We start from the raw sequence: 17,220 nt of genomic DNA, 5'->3' as shown, positions 1-17,220 counted from the left end.
TTTAATGCTTTCTGGTGGTGTGTGTTCATTTGTGAGCTGCAGAGATGTCTATGTTCAGGGGAAATAAATTAATGCATTTTCCAATTTAGTTATAGGAAATATTAAAAGTCATTTTTTTTTATTTGCAGTGTTAACTTCTACTATCGTGGCTGTGCAGAAATCCCCAGAAGAAAAACCTCTGTGCCTTCATTACATACACACAATCATTTCACAATCGTCTAACCGAGAGCTCGGACACAAGACAACAATATTTAGCAATATACATAAAGTCACAACTATATATAAAAGCAGACAAATCGTTTAAGGAAGAAGGAGGGGAGGAATGGTCGGAGCGAAGTTGTTTGTACATATCAATAATGAACATAACTATTACAGCAAATTCAAAATCCAATCACTTTTATAAAAATCCATTAAAATCCAGGTGACGCAACCACATATAAAGATACTCTACCAACCTCTGCTTTATATACTAGTTATGTCTGACCAATGAGGACAGCCTGAATATATAATACATACAGATATATTATAATATGCAAACTGAGCTCATTACATAAACTTCTGTTGTCTCATTTCTGAAATCATTTGGCCTTTTGAAGGAAAGTGTAGCTAAAGGGTGCAACACGCAGTAACATACTGTCACCCACAAGTGTCCAATCAGCCAATCGCTGTGATAATTAGAGATGGGCGAATGAAAGATGAAATGTTGTTGCTATGGTTACAGCATGCTTGTGCAATTAGCTCCAAGTTACCGTTGGCGAGGAGATATGCAATTATTTTCGTTTTCGGCCTGCAATGTAACATCAGTACCTCTTGCTAGTGTTTATGGGGTTAAATGCCTAATGGGATCCTTTTCCAATATCTTTGATGAAACATTGCAAAAGCCGAAGTGCTTAAACTATTTTTTTCTGGATGGCGAAAATCAACTCACAACTTTACGCTTGCTTGCAAATTATATAATTCTGTGTTACACGTGTGTGTGTGTGTGTGTGTGTGTGTGTGTGTGTGTATATGTATATATATATAGAGAGAGAGAAAGAGAGAGAGAGATACAGTATGTGTGTGTATATGTATGTGTGTGTGTGCGTACATATATATATAGAGAAAGAGAGAGAGATACAGTATGTGTGTGTATGTGTGTGTGTGTGTGTGTGTGTGTGTGTGTGTGTGTGTGTGTGTGTGTGTATATATAGAGAGAGAGAGAAAGAGAGAGAGATACAGTGTGTGTGTGTGCGTGTGTGTGTGTGTGTGTGTGTGTGTGTGTGTATGTATATCTATATATATATATATATATATTAGTTTTTGTTTGTGGCTTTGGAATGAAGCTTGGCAGTGAGCAGAATTATTTTCCACACTCAGTTTTATTTGCAGGTGAAAATACAATTCCGTCTACACCTAGAGGGCATTGTGTGTATTTAATACAGACCGCTATGCAGTGATCAGACGTATCTGTGTCTGCACTATGTGAGATATGTAACCTGTTACCTTTAATCAAAGATATTAAAGTACAACTCCTGCACCCGGCACCATTCACATGACAATAATCGAGCGCGGAAAGATAATACCACCGCTGACAGAGAAGCTGGAAATCAGGATATTACATGGGAATTGTCTAACAGCCTGCACACAATCTGCAAAGTTATTACACTTATTTACAATCTGCATTATCTAACAAAGCGCAGAGAGTGTAGGTCGGGGACCCTTAATTTAATTCCGGCCCAAAATACCAATATGCAGAAAGCGCCCCAATTATTGTAGTGACCAACAGCTAGAAGGAACACGTTGCAGATTTCATTCCAGAAAACAGTGGTAGTTTTGCATAATATTTACAAGGCACAGAAATTAAAGCCAATGGGTGACACAATGCAAACAAATATTAGCTTTGATCGGCCTTGTGATACCGGGAGGCTAATGGCTACTAGGTTGCAATGGATTAAAGTACCACGTTATGAAAGAAGTCCTGAGAAATAACAATTATCATTACTGAGAGTCCAATCCAGATCCCAAACTCCCAGCTGAAGGCGCCTGTCATATTTGTGCTGGATGCGTGCTGCAGCGTTTCGGTAGCGTCTTATTGCACATCATATGCAGCAAAGATTTATTTAAATGACCAATTTATTTATTGTAAAACAAATAAAATAAAAACAAACAATCTCTTTGTAATTCTAGTTTTGTCAGGCACTCTAATACAGACAATAGGTGACAGATAACAATACATAGTACGTTCTAGTAGCCAGAGGCTAGTGTGTGCAATGGGCAGGGGGTAGAGCTTACAGTTACCCGTCACCTGCTCTGCTTCTGCCTTCTGGTGTCAGCTCTAGAACAAACAAAAGAACCACAGATTCCAGTTCCCTTCTAATGCCCAGCAGCCCCCTCCCTTGCTGATGAGGATTCTCTGTGCTCCCTATATACACACAGTGTAGGCAGGAGCAGCAGCCGCCCTGACACTGGGAGGGTGCAGCAGATGATCTGGGCTGCACTCAGAAGGGGTGACCTGGGCTGTAACACCACTGCAGCCACCTCTGTGTCAGTGTGTGTCCCCTATGCAGAGCTACAGTCACACACATACACACACACACACACACACACACACACACACACACACACTCAGATCAACCCTGTTACAGGCAGCAGACACAAGAGATCACAATACAGCAGCTGTGTAATCCATGTAACATCACCCTTCCCTGGCTGCACAATACCAGTGACTGCGGGGGGAGGAGGGGGTATTAACCCCGTCACCGCCGCATCTGCAGCCGACTTCAAACTCTCCGTCTATTCCCTAGACTGTCACTTGATTAACCCTTACACAGCCATGCACAGATGGAGCCCACCTCTTACCCATCTATATGTTCTCTGTATTAATTTCAGAGCTGTCTCTCACATTAACTCTTTTTCTTCCACAAGCCATAGTCAACTTAACCCCTCGGAGTCCTACTTTATACAACCACCATCACCGCCGTCTTCCTCTACTACCCTCCCCTCCCTAGTAATGTTCTCTACCCAACACTTAACCCTTACACTACCTTTCTCCTTGACACTTAACTCTGCTGTTCCTGACTTCTCCCCTTTAATACTCAACTTATGCACGGTTGACCTCCTTATTCCTTAACAGTTTAATTCCCATATCCATATGGTATTGATTAACCCCTTCACTTCCTGAGTCCAAACCATTTCTCCCAACATGTAACCTCTACAGTGCCTACCTTCTTCCACGTTCCAGGAAAACTTAACCATTTCCCTCCTACTCCTCCACTTGATCGCCGGTCTGTAATACACCTTTACCATCTCCTAACGCCTTCTTTACCTTTCTCTTCCTTTGTCTTACACCCTTTACTCTCCCCTCTCTCACTTCTGCTGGATTGATGATATATATATATATATATATATATATATTTAAATCAAATACATATAGGAATAAGTGTATATGTATAATATTAAAGAAAGATAATAGGTAATCGCCGTGACATTGATAGCAACACAAAACACACAAACACACATATCAGATATACTAATTTATAGAGACAACACAAAACAGTATATATATATATATGCCTGATTAATACTTAGATTGTCTAAGCGTCGTTTCCAGCCCTTGGCTGAGCTCTGGTGTTCAGGCAGGATGGGAGAGATGGAAATATTCACGCTTAGACCTGGGGACCCGTCCAACTCACTCTGGCTTCTCTTTATTATAAGATTTTAAAAAAAAAAAGGTAAAACAAAAATAGAGAAAGCAAACAAAAAAAAGCAGGAAGAAATCTCCACGAGACTGCTGAATAATAAAGAAAAATAATAAAAAGTATTAACAATAATTGTAAAAAAAAAAAAAAATGATGAAAAATAGGAGAGGAAGTTAAGAGGAATCTTGCAGTAAAATGTAGGGTTGGATGCCCCCCTGCTCACTGGGCACAATGGAGATTGACTAGCTTATATTTCTAGGCAGGGGCTACTTGGAAGGTACCACTGAGCCTGGGCTGACAGGCTCTCTACTGTGTGTGCCAAAGAGAAAGAACATACACAAACACTACACTCACCCCCCTCAGTCTGCCTGAGACTTGAGCTGGCCCTGCCTGTTTAAACGGAAAGGACACAGATCCTGTCTGTTCAATGTATAAAAAAAAATCCCGATCAGAGCAGGGAGAGAAAGGGGCAGACAGAGAGTGTGTATGTGTGCGAGAGAGAGAGAACCCGTGTTACAGAAAGAAAAGCCAACAGGATCCTCTATGTATATAAAGATGGCCACGTTAGCTAACGGACAACCAGACAATAGCAGCCTGAACAGCAATCACAGCAACCCAAACACCAACGGGCACATGAACGGATTAAACCACAGTCCTGGGAGCACTTCCACCATCCCTATGAAGGATCACGATGCCATCAAGCTCTTCATTGGGCAGATCCCCCGCAATCTGGATGAGAAGGACCTGAAGCCTCTGTTTGAGGAGTTCGGCAAGATCTACGAGCTGACTGTGCTGAAGGACAGGTTCACTGGCATGCACAAAGGTCAGCACCCTCCTTAACTTTCTGCCTGCACATGTGGGGAGGGGAAAGCTGGGTTGTGGGCTCTGCAATTAGGTAGAGAACATGGCTAGTAGTGGGATGGGAGCTGTTCACACAGCCTAGTGCTGAACTGCCTGTCCCTCAGCCCTTTAACTTTCTGCCTGCACATCTGGGTGAGGGATAGAGGGGAAGGAGCTGTCCATAGTGCTGTATCCGGCAGCCTTAAATCCTACTTTGTGACTGCACATATGGGCAAGGGATAGGGGGAAAGGAGCTGTCCATAGTGCTGTATTCGGCAGCCTTAAATCCTACTTTGTGACTGCACATCTGGGAGAGGGATAGAGGGAAAGGAGCTGTCCATAGTGCTGTATCCGGCAGCCTTAAACCCTACTTTGTGACTGCACATCTGGGAGAGGGATAGAGGGAAAGGAGCTGTCCATAGTGCTGTATCCGGCAGCCTTAAACCCTACTTTGTGACTGCACATCTGGGAGAGGGATAGAGGGAAAGGAGCTGTCCATAGTGCTGTATCCGGCAGCCTTAAACCCTACTTTGTGACTGCACATCTGGGCGAGGGATAGAGGGAAAGGAGCTGTCCATAGTGCTGTATCCGGCAGCCTTAAACCCTACTTTGTGACTGCACATCTGGGCGAGGGATAGAGGGAAATGAGCTGTCCATAGTCCTGGAACCGGCAGCCTTAAATCCTACTTTCTGCCTGCACATCTGGGCGAGGGGTAGAGGGAAAGGATCTGTCCATAGTGCTGTATCCGGCAGCCTTAAATCCTACTTTGTGACTGCACATCTGGGCGAGGGATAGAGGGGGAAGGAGCTGTCCATAGTGCTGTATCCGGCAGACTTAAACCCTACTTTGGGACTGCACATCTGGGCGAGGGATAGAGGGAAAGGAGCTGTCCATAGTGCTGTATCCGGCAGCCTTAAACCCTACTTTGTGACTGCACATCTGGGAGAGGGATAGAGGGAAAGGAGCTGTCCATAGTACTGTATCCGGCAGCCTTAAATCCTACTTTGTGACTGCACATCTGGGCGAGGGATAGAGGGAAAGGAGCTGTCCATAGTGCTGTATCCGGCAGCCTTAAACCCTACTTTGTGACTGCACATCTGGGCGAGGGATAGAGGGAAAGGAGCTGTCCATAGTGGTGGAACCGGCAGCCTTAAATCCTACTTTGTGACTGCACATCTGGAAAAAAGGAATAGAAGGAAATGATCTGTGCAAAGAGATGGCATAAAATGACAGGCTTAAATCTCTCTTTATTCTATGACTGCACATCTGGGGAAGGGATAGAAGCAGAGGGGGCTGTCTATAATGCTGGGACTGATCTGACAGCATTAAATAGCCATTTATGTTGTTGTTACACATCTGGTTTTGGGATAGAAGGAGAATAGTGCTGGACAGACAGCTATACAATAAACCCCAGTACTTCCCATGCTCTCATTTGAGAATTAAATAATAGGGTAAAAGGAATAATGGACAGCTCACTGGCATAATTTGCCCCTGTTTCTTTTAATGAAATCGATTAAAAAATAATATAGGGAGCCAGGTACTGGACTGATTGCTGTACAGTGTAACCCCCTCATACTTTGTGGCTGCTGATCTGGGGAGGGAGCTATCCATTGAAGTAGTGCTGAACTGACTGTTTTAAATGTCTCTTACTGTACTTTGTCACTATTTGTTCATGTAGACCGAGCCTGGGTAGGAGCTGTCTGCAGGACCACTGCTGAACTGGCACCTTTAACGTTGTCTTGCACATCTGGCAAGGAATGAGAGTAACTGACAGGCAGCGAGAACAGTATTATTTTAGCATATATACAATCTGCCGAGAATTGCATGAATTGTACAACTTTCTTGCACTGCTAGATGAAAAGGAATGAACAGAAATGATACTGTAGCTTTTCTGAGTTAAGGCCACTATAGATTTAGAACTTTAGTAGTCTGTCTCTAGAAAGTAAGGAAGCAAATTCAAGGCTGGTGTATCCGGTGTGTACTGTACCTCCAGTGATAAAAAAAATTTACAAGATAAATGCGGGAATATAATAAAGAGATGGTAGCTCTGCAGATCTTTTTGTAGGACTAGAACGAGATCAAGTTTTTAGGAAAAATGATAATTATTCTGTATTGAAATGAAAAAAAAAAATTGGCATTTGGTTTGTAGACAAAAGAAATCTGTGTCATTCATGTGCTCTGAACAACAGTAAAAGCTTGCCTGCGCGTCTCCACCATGTGGAAATTGTTGACCGCCGCACGGCAGTCTTTGGGAGCAATGTAACTTCCCAGATTTAATGGGACACAGCTATCATCCATGCTAAAATCTCGCGGAGGAAGTAAAATGTCTTGCAAGGTTTGATATACCTTGTGGCAATCTGTATTAATAGCAGCAAGTGAACTATTGCAAGTTAATGCTCTCTGGAAGATGAACTGGCATGTGTATCTTTCACAGTGGTGTTAACATTGCAGTATCTAGCACTGCCCTGCTCAGTCAGGAAAAAATGCAACGCTCTACTACAAAACATGCACCAGTGTCCTATATACCATTAAATGATAGACCTCCTGGGCATCCAGACATTTTACGCGGAAATAATGAATGAAACATAACGTTGCTCATGTTACGTGAAGTAACACGCCCTTTCCCTTCACACTTGAGTATTAACAGTTTTTGTCTTTTTAGATTCTGAATGTTTTTGAAATTAGCCATTGATCATTTATAACCGGCGCCGAAATGATTATTTTATATATTTTATAGATAAGAAGAATGCATTTGCAGGTTGAAAGCATTTTATAGACTGTCTGCACAGCTTTGTGAGATTTCAAGCTATTTGGTTCAGAGGAGAAAATGAAGTGGATTGTGTTCATACTGAGGGTTAACCTTGTTAGATGGTTATGTGTTTTAGCCAGTGGTGCTGATGGACAGCTCCTAAGCTACTGTATAAGTGTAACAATGACCGATCCCTAACACAGTACTTTATCCAAAGGCTTTGCCTAGATTGAAAACAGTTCAAACTCGTATTACTCATTCTGGGGTCTATCTGATTTATTAGCTAATCCTGATAAAAATGTGCTTCGGGCAAACAGAAAAAAAATTACTTGCTTGCCCCTAATGATTAATTGTTGCAAGGTTTAAGCATGACACGTCTGTGAAGAATGAGGCTTGTGTTTGGCTCCCAGCCCTTTTTTGGACCCACTACCTACCATGAGAAATAAAGTATCAATTCAATGGTATTTGCAAGAAATGGGTAAAAATATCCATCTAAACGATATTTAACCGTACTCGATTTTCTTTGTTCCTTAAAAAAAAACTGAACTTTTTTTTTTACTACTTGAGGATTATGTTCTCTGCCAATTGCAATGGATGCATTGATGGGGAAGAAAGGTATATACTTAATCCTGCTCAATATTGATTAATAGCCTGCTAATTAGCTGGTGATGTATTCTTGAGGAGCCACCTCGGGTACAGCAAACATTCCAAGACTGCCAATTAAGACCGTCACGGAGTGCATTACAGAGTTTAGAGAGTTGAGTTTATTTGTTGTTTATGACCATAGAGGGAGCCTTAAGTAGGGATTAGCCCACGCTACCTTATAGAGGAAAGGAACATAATTCATGGACAACCGCACCATCTCCTTTGGGCTACGAAAGGTGGGTGTAATTACCTTTGATCAGTAAAAAAAAAAAAAAAAAAAGATTAATCCAGGCTTGCAGATAGGTCACTTTAGGTAGTTTTTACACAATGAGACTATTCTGTGCAATACTTGATCATTGTTACTGTAATTAAAGATTAATCTGCGGAAATTTTGTAATCAGCAAAATGAGGCCACCTATCCGGGGATGCAAGGGTTCTCACATCATTCTGCAGATTGCCAATAATCAGACGGCCATACTCTCTGTGGTCTGTTTGCTGTTTCCCCATGATAAATAGTCAATGACCCACCCACAACTGCAGCTATCTAATGACGGTTATAGCGCCGGGGCGATTCATTCATAACTTCACTCTTCCCCGATACAGTACATGGCTCCCATTGCGAGCCTGGAAAGTCACTACTGAGAGACCTAAATGTTACTACTCTCTGGGTAGCCATATGCCGATGCATTATCTTTAAAATTATTCAAAAGGCAATTTCAATTGGAATTTAGTATAATAATTTTCAATTATAGTAATCTAAATATAGGACCTACACAATAGTCAGAGTCAGGTTTTATTGCTGATGCGTGCTTCAAAGCTAGGTCGGTAATGTATTACAATCAAAAGATTCAGGAGACATCTGCCATAGCTCTCTTTATCCTGTCAGTTTAACTGCTGTGAATATGCATGTACAACTTGTAACTCACTGACGAAACGTATCAGCAAAATCCGAGCGTCGTTAATGTAATATCCCATAGACGTAGATTAGCATCCGAAGACCAGATACAGTAGTCCCGGCCTTTGCTATTTCACTACAGAGCCGGATCCAAGAAATTAGCACCTTCATTCTGAAATGAGTAACAAAAATGAAGGGTAAGAAGGGTGGAATATTAATTCCAGAGGGAATACAAAAAGATCCAAAAGTCTGGCCAATAAATCTGCCGCAGAGCTGATTTATTAATGCTGGTTGATTTATTATATTAGTGGAATCGGGTTGGGGGGGGTGGGTGAGGATCTGGGATGGCAAGTACGGGGTAACTTTACAAGTAAAGAGCCGTAAAATCTGACTTTGAAGGGTCTTCTTGCTTGGCACATTTTTTTAAGCACACATCGCACACTGAAAGTCACCTTAAAGCCGATTCAGGGGGTAGGGATATATATATATATTTTTTTTTTTACAATCCCACCCCAATCCACACAGATCGGGCATGGCAAGACTCGGGAGACAGGCGGTGAGGCGGCAGCTCCTGTATGATTACAATGCCGGAGAAATAAAGTGCGACAGGGACGATGCAATAACCTGTCATTTGTGATTCTGTGCAGGCGAAACCTTTATGACATTTGGATTAGGCACATATTAAAAGTTTACGGTGTTGTTGGAGACAGAGATGCTAGAGTCAATTACGATCTCATTTTATTTTTTTTAAGAAGGTCCCACTAAGGCCTAGATTGTGGGTTTGTGACTTGGAAATAAAAAGTCCAACTGGGAGTTGATTTATCAGGCGAATCGATAAAGTAAATAGCACTGAATCTTTTGCGGCGAATGTTTCCTCTATGCTGGTCTATGTGAAAATGAAAGAAAGAACAGATTAGTCCAAGGATAGCAGCACGGACTGCATCAGGAATCTGCTGTACAGTGCAACCCTGCACAAATGTTTCACTTTATTATTCTTTCTTTTTAACACTGCGGTTTACAGAATACGTCGTTAATAGGGAACGCAGCACCAGATTCGGAAATTAATGTATTTTGCTTGTCACATTACTTTACTTTTAAACATCTCTGCCTGATTCTTTTGGGCCTGACTTTCAATACTGACAAGACCTTCTAGGTAGCTATAATACGGCAATCATTTGTCTCTCCCTAATATGTCTAAGAGTGCGACAAGGCAAGTATTGGAACTGTGTACACACTCATTAGTGTACAAGGGGCTGCAGAAGATATTAAAGAGCAGATATAATTAGGAAACTTCCTCAGCAATGGGTATCCACAATAATTGCTAAAGACAGAGGATTATCAAAATGGACTAAACCAGTACAAGGATTTCATTGACTTTGACTCAAGCAAATTGCTTTGGACAGATGTAAAATGGCCACATTAATGTTTGAATGCAATAAATTCTGTTTTAATTACTTGTCACCTGAGTCAAATCTGGCTCCATTTCACAGAATGAAAGAGACTTAGATAGGGCAGTAAGTAAAATAGCAAATTTAAAATATAGAACACTGAGCCCAATTCCTCCGACGGATTAAAGAGGTAAAACCAGCATTGTGTGAATGCTGAACAGTACACGCACATTTATAAACCAATCACCATCTCTGTTCTGCTACAAGTCAGGTGGTTTTCATGCCATTATTTTACATTCCATCGTTGAGATGGGTTTTTATGTGTTTTTTTTCCTTCTTCTCAACCCTCCTGCAACAATCTTGATCAGTCCTTTGAAACATCTATAAAATATTTATTTTACCAGGATTATTGTGTGTCATGTTCTTATATCCCCATTATACTAACTATTATGTGCTGGCAGAAATTGCACTCATTGGATGTTATTGACTGATATGCTGCTATAACCACATGGTGACATTCATCAGAGGGAACCTGTCAGATTGCAAAGGTTTAGACCCGGCGACTTTTATGTAGAGAAGACAGAAGTTCTGAATGCTCTAGCATTGGTTAAATTCAATATAGTCCCACAAAATAAGTATTGGGGAACTCTCAGGGCTCTCAAATAGGACATCTACAGTATTATATCTGTCAAGTATGTAAGTCACAAATGTGTTAGTGCTTGTGTGTGACCAGTCTAAAGCCCTTCACAATTTTACCTGGCTGTCTGATATGTAGATTGTAGAGTACATTTAATGAACAGTAGTTATTCAGTATTTGTAACCGCACTCGTAAGGAACAGAATCTGCAGCTATTATGGTGCTGATAAAGAAGATAATTGTTATTAAAAATGACAATAACTAATAAGAAATTAAAGCTCTTTGCATGCAAATTTATCAGTTGCGATTGCCACATTTTTAGTCCTCTAATAATTACATCATACTAAATTTAAATCCTGTTTAACATTTTATTTCACTAAACATTCCGCAGTTATTGGTCGATCCACTTGGGTTACGAAATATGCATGTTAAAACTAAAATCCAGACTTTTTTTTTTTATAATACAACATTTGAATATGTAAATAGAATAATAACAATGGAAAAGAGTGCATTTATCACACTTTTTTTTAGTAGGTATACCACATATTAGGAACGCTTCTATTTCCAACATAATAGATTTTCACTCCTGGTCATCTTTCCTTGAAAAGTAGACCTTGGACAAACCCCCCCCCCCCCCACCTCTTCCCCTCCCGTCTGAAGACTAATTCCGGACCACAGTCCAATAACTCAGAGAGGGGGCAAAAAACTAGCAGACGTATCAGAATGATGCGGAGCAACATCTGTGAGAGGTACACGTGCCAATACAATTCTCTCCTGCCCCCCCCCCCCCCCCCTGCTAAATGAAGCCTGTCACAAGATATATTGCAAAGCATTTTCTTAAGCCCCCGTCCAGGATGCTCCACTTGGCAAAGTGATAGATTCTCAGGGGGTCATAGCTTCATGTTAACAATAACGAAAATGAAGGTTACAAGACGAGGATGTTTCAAGGTTAGGAAATTTTATACAACTAAAATGGCAGGGAACACTCAATAATGAGTATATCAATACTCCTTTAAGAGACCTGACAGCCATACACTGTACATGAAGGTTCAGCACCATGGATAGTGCACACTACAAATATACATTATTAATCTCATCAATATTGTGGTTAGTCGATGCAAAGCCAAAATGACATTAAATTGTGGCTGGACTTTCTCGAGTGGGGATAACATACGGTAAAACCTATTGCTGTATTTTGAAGAACAGTATTTCAGTAAATTAAATACTATTGAAGACAGCAATGGACTTGACTAGAGAAACATAGACATTTTTGTATTTTGTTGTAAGACTATCGGACTACCTGCGGTAACCCAATTGCCCGCAAGTCAATCAAAACAGTGTATCAAGACAACCATAGACAATAAAATAAAACAGTAGATTGCATTGGGACATTAATATAAACTAGGCCGCACATAACTGTGCAAAAAGAAAAAAATATACTGTAATGCATTTTTTTTTTTAAATGTAGGGCTAAGAAAATTCAATCAACCAAATAAACTTTGTAGCTTGGAGTGATTGAGAACCACCAATGACTTAGCGGCAGACATGCATTAATCAATTTGATATTTACAATGCACCCAGCACTGCACAGTCTGGGTAGTTTCACCTTCAGCGTGCTATGCTGCGTTTTTATGCCCGGGATAGAGTGATTGGCTCCGTCCGCCAGCTGAAATGAGTTGCTCCATGGCGGTGGCGCATTTACACGCGGAGATGTCTTATCGTGGAAACAGCGTTCTGTTACTCTGGATAACTTTATTTAACATTGAGGTCCTTGGTGACTCTACAAATTTATTGTCTATAGACTGTACAATTATAGAATACTTTTCGGAAGTGAGACACCCAAGAGAGCCTAGGCAACTGTTGCTATCGCCTATGCTAAGTGGGTAAAAGTGCTCTGCATATGACAAAAAAACAAAACAAAAAGTTGATGCTGTGACCCAAGTAAAACATCAACATGTTTATGCCATATTTTCTACATTTCTATGTCTTTTAAAACATCAAGCAATCCAATGTGATTTGGTTTTTTCTCCCATCCTAACAATATAGTACGTCTTTATAACGGTTTTAGGATATTTATTTTTTAGGCTGTGAAGTAATACACAATGGACTCCAAAACTTTTTTTTTCCCAATATAAGCTTACTTGAAATCTAATTAATTATTAATTTACATATCTGCAGGTGTTAAACGTTACTTTTCCTAGTGTTAACTTTTATTACACCTCCTCCGAGTGAAAAGGAATTGTAAATGAATGCATGTCGATGTTTAACAAGTTGATTTGCTGTGGATGGCATTGACTTCTGCTTTGGATGAAGGCTCCTAGTTGTTATAGGTTAATAATACAGTATTTAGCATTTTAGGAATATGAGGTCCTGCGTTCTATATATCTCTATAAAATGTATCAACGTAGGAGATAAAACAATAGGATCTAAGAGACAGTTTTGAGCGTTGACTTGTCATTTTGCCACCGATCATTGAGGTTTTCTCAACGAGCCTCTTGCCGGGTTGGCCGTTATCATGTTCCGCAAATTGAACATGCTTTGCAAGTAGGGACTGAGGCGGGAATAATAGCATGAGGGAACGCATGGCTTTAAATGTGTTTGTAAAACTTTGGCTGTAAAAAGGGGAACGAATGAAAAGGAATTATTGAGGATGACATTTGCCAGGGAACGGGCAGACGGAGACATTGGCTGCTGGAAGTTGATGAAATATCACCTGGACAAAGGATCTTGTAATACATACTGTGACAGGGAGAGGCTGCTGTGTAGTCGGTGGGTTTCCCGGGTACAGAATAGGTTACACTGCGATGCGGCAGGTACTGTACGACCGGGCCTTGGAATGATATGAATTAATTTCTTCCGTACATTTAAATGATATTGTTATTTAGGGTTTAATATGAAATACCTAAAATCAAAATCTCAACGGTCAAAATACCGACAAGGTAAAAATACCGACTTTTAAAATATCGACAGGTCAAAAGTCGACAGGAGTTTTTCATGTTTTTTGTGTGTGTATGCCGACATAAGTCGACATGGACACTGTATAAGTGTACCGCATCCACTCGCATGGCGAGCGCCTTCGAGCACGGTGCCTCGCTGTGCTCAGCACACTATTATATTCCCCCTCCAGGTCCACTGGGATGGTAAAGTATGAACAAGTCGGTTCCAATGAAAAAAATCCTTAAAAACTCATGTCGACTTTTTGACCTTGTCTGTATTTTAAATGTCGGTATTTTGACCGTGTCTGTATTTTAAGTGTAGGTATTTTGACCTTGTCTGGATTTTGACCGTCGGTCAATGGTTGTCGGTATTTTGACCGTCGGGATTTTGATTGTCGGTAAATTGACCGCATCCCGTTATTTATACAGTGTTAGCATGGTTATGTGTTGCTGCCTCGTTATGTGCTCTTGTGTGTATACTAGGCTGATCATGCGTGTCCGACAAAGCGAATACGACGTGTACTAAATGCGTACTGTATAATCTATTATTTCACATGAAGCCACACACAATGCGAGGGACACTTTGATCTTGTTTATCATGTTTATATATTTTTCCTGCTTTATTTCCTTTCTCTCTCATTTCCGCTGATGTATCAAGTAGGAAAGGAACTATTTCATGACATTAAAGGAGAGGCACTTGCTGGAAGGGAAAGGCGTTTCGCAGGGAGGTAAAATACTTATGAGGAGTAATGCAAATAGGAAACCTCTTTCCCCCGCTGGTCTCTATGGAGAAGAGCTGAGCAGTCTCTATAATGGGAAGGGTCAGTGTACGATATTCACGTTTCCAGATTAGAGAGCATTTCACTAGAAGCCACCGTGATCCCTCTGTAGTTCCATGGAGACGTTTCGGCTGAAAACGACACGTATATAGGGAAATAATCAACGTCCTCTCTACACACAAAGGGGTCATAAAGAGAGAAGGGAACAAGTCATGCTTTATTAAGATGCCTATTATCGTTTTCTCACCGAGTCAGTTCCTTTGAACAAAGCTTCATTGGAGATCTGGAGAAGACCGACTCTGGAAATTGCACCATGCACAAGAGTCTAGCTACGGCGTGCAGGGCCGATCCAATTACGGACAGGTCACAGGCTCTCTGCGGACTTCCGCAGCCAAGCAGCACAAAGTTAGAGCTGGCTTTTTCGGAGAACTTAAGTACAGATGTATCCATCATTATTAAAGATTGGCTCTGCCATATGTGATATTGCTGTGTATTGCACCAGATGGATGAGTGCACAGAGAGAGAGAGAGTGGGCGAAACACATAGTATGATGGCGAGACACACGAAAGTATAATAAAGCAGATGGCATAAATCTCATCCAATATAATGAACTGTTAAGTGATATCTACATCTCACTGGCACAGGGAAAAAAATGTATAGTTGTGCATTTACTCTCTGGCGCATGGTGTCTGCTCCGCTCAGGGTTACAAGGTATCCCCAGTCCCATACATCTCCCTCATGACGGATCATTTGTGTTTTATTGCCGCCATTTGTTTATTCTGATGTTCCGCGGGTTCCTGTTGGTGAGTTTAGTAAGAGGTGACTCTAAGGTTCTCTGTACAAGATGCGTTTTGCAGGAAGGCATGAATTGCTATGTGATGACAATTGGGCTGTGTAGGGATTAGCGTTACTGCCTCACAGCTCTGAGTTCTTGGGTTCAATTCTAGCCAAGGACCTGTGTGGAGTTTGCATGTTCTTCCAGTGTTTTGTGTCAGTTACCTGTTCCAGCTTCCTCCCTCACTTCAAATACAGACTGGTAGGAAACCTGGATTCTGACAAAAAATAAAATGAACCTAGTGTGTATACAGTATGTGTGTTTGTGTGTGTCGGTGATAGGGAATATATAGATAGATAGATAGATAGATAGATAGATAGATAGATAGATAGATAGATAGACAGACAGACAGACAGATAGATAGATAGATAGACAGATACAGACAGACAGACAGACAGACAGACAGACAGACAGATAGATAGATAGATAGATAGATAGATAGATAGATAGATAGATAGATAGATAGATAGATAGATAGATAGATAGATAGATAGATAGACAGATACAGTAGATAGACAGACAGACAGATAGATAGATAGATAGATAGATAGATAGATAGATAGATAGATAGATAGATAGATAGATAGATAGATAGATAGATCGATCCCAAAGAGGAACTGTTCTGCCACAGAAAACATGTCAGGAGGTGCAACAATGCTTATACGCATTTATCTTGCACGTGTAACTATGGGGTCTATTTACTAAGCTTTGGATGGAAATAAAGTACCAGTCAATCAGCTCCTAACTGCCACGTCACAGGCTGTGTTTGAAAATTGACAGTTAGGAGCCGGTTGGCTGATACTTTATCTCTCTCTACTTTATCTCCATCCAAGGCTTGGTAAATAGATCCCGATATCACTTTTATCCTGAACAGCTGGCAATCCATTCAGCGCACTAGAGCGCCAAGTATAGGTCATTTAGTTGCGACGGAATACATGCGGCATGGCGCTTGCCCTTAGCATCCATCGTCCCTCATTGGAAACAATTTTGTGTCTTCAGCGTGGAAATATTTACCTGCAAGGGACCTGATTTTACATTAAACCCCAAAATAAATTTCCCCGGCCTGTTTACACGGCACGTTACGGAGCGGATTATGTATTCAGCATATACTATATTAGTTTTGGCAGCAGTTGTGTCTTTCTGGTAAGACTGACATTGGTCGCTCTGAATGCATTAAACGCGTGTTTACATCTTTGAAGCTCGGTTCAAAGTTATTATATCTGCCCGTGGCATACGCTCCGAAAGCACATCAGCAATTAAAGTGTCAGGTACGGAAGGGAGATTCTAGACCAAGAAAGGGAGTAATTGAGTCACGCAGATAGATGTTATAGGTGAATATTGTTATTTACAGGTATTTTCCATAATAACAGATCCTCTTTGCAGACGTTGTAACACAGAAGTAATCATACGGCTCCCACCGCTTGCAATATTGCATGGGTTCATAGGGGCTGATTCAATTATGTCCAAGGTCCCTTTGTAGCCTCGCACAACGTGTCTCGTAGATGTGAGAGCACAAATAAGGGAGGGTTTCTGCGGATACATATTTAATCTAATTTGACCCATAGATTCCTGACTGGCTAATCGCATAAGGAAAGTACCGCAAGTTGGAAATGTTATGGGGGAAAATTCAGAGGAGCGCGCAAATCATGCGCGGCTGTGATTTCTCACAGATTCGCAAGTGCGAAAATATGCAAAACACTGATCAAACCTTGCAATACAGACTTTGTATACCTGAGCGATGCTCAACTGCGCTGTCCGACCCGATTACTCCACCATCGATGCTCCATCGGCCGCAACATCAATTCCTTCAGTAGCTCTTGCCTGGTGAAGAGTCTCCCT

At 41.1% G+C, this 17,220-nt stretch overlaps 1 protein-coding gene across 12 annotated transcripts in view; it reads left to right on the top strand.

Annotated features, from left to right (window-relative positions):
* The first annotated feature begins 4,036 nt into the window (after positions 1 to 4,036).
* The window catches only part of CELF4 (CUGBP Elav-like family member 4), a 1,208,497-nt gene continuing 1,195,313 nt past the window's right edge, over positions 4,037 to 17,220 (top strand). For 3 of the 12 annotated variants that reach the window (XR_010243565.1, XM_063958153.1, XM_063958081.1), the window contains exon 1: positions 4,039 to 4,500. Coding sequence is in view for 11 of the 12 variants with exons in the window: in XM_063958153.1 (XP_063814223.1) it covers positions 4,164 to 4,500 (337 nt within the window). In the remaining variant the exon portion in view is untranslated. Of the gene's footprint in view, positions 4,501 to 17,220 lie in introns of all 12 variants that reach the window. The other 9 variants (XM_063958125.1, XM_063958088.1, XM_063958143.1 and 6 more) reach the window with 8 other exon arrangements.

Source organism: Pseudophryne corroboree, chromosome 1, assembly GCF_028390025.1.
Source record: "Pseudophryne corroboree isolate aPseCor3 chromosome 1, aPseCor3.hap2, whole genome shotgun sequence".
Taxonomy (NCBI): Eukaryota; Metazoa; Chordata; class Amphibia; order Anura; family Myobatrachidae; genus Pseudophryne; species Pseudophryne corroboree.
The sequence above is the reverse complement of the archived record's forward strand: the minus strand, read 5'-3'. Positions and strand labels throughout refer to the sequence as shown.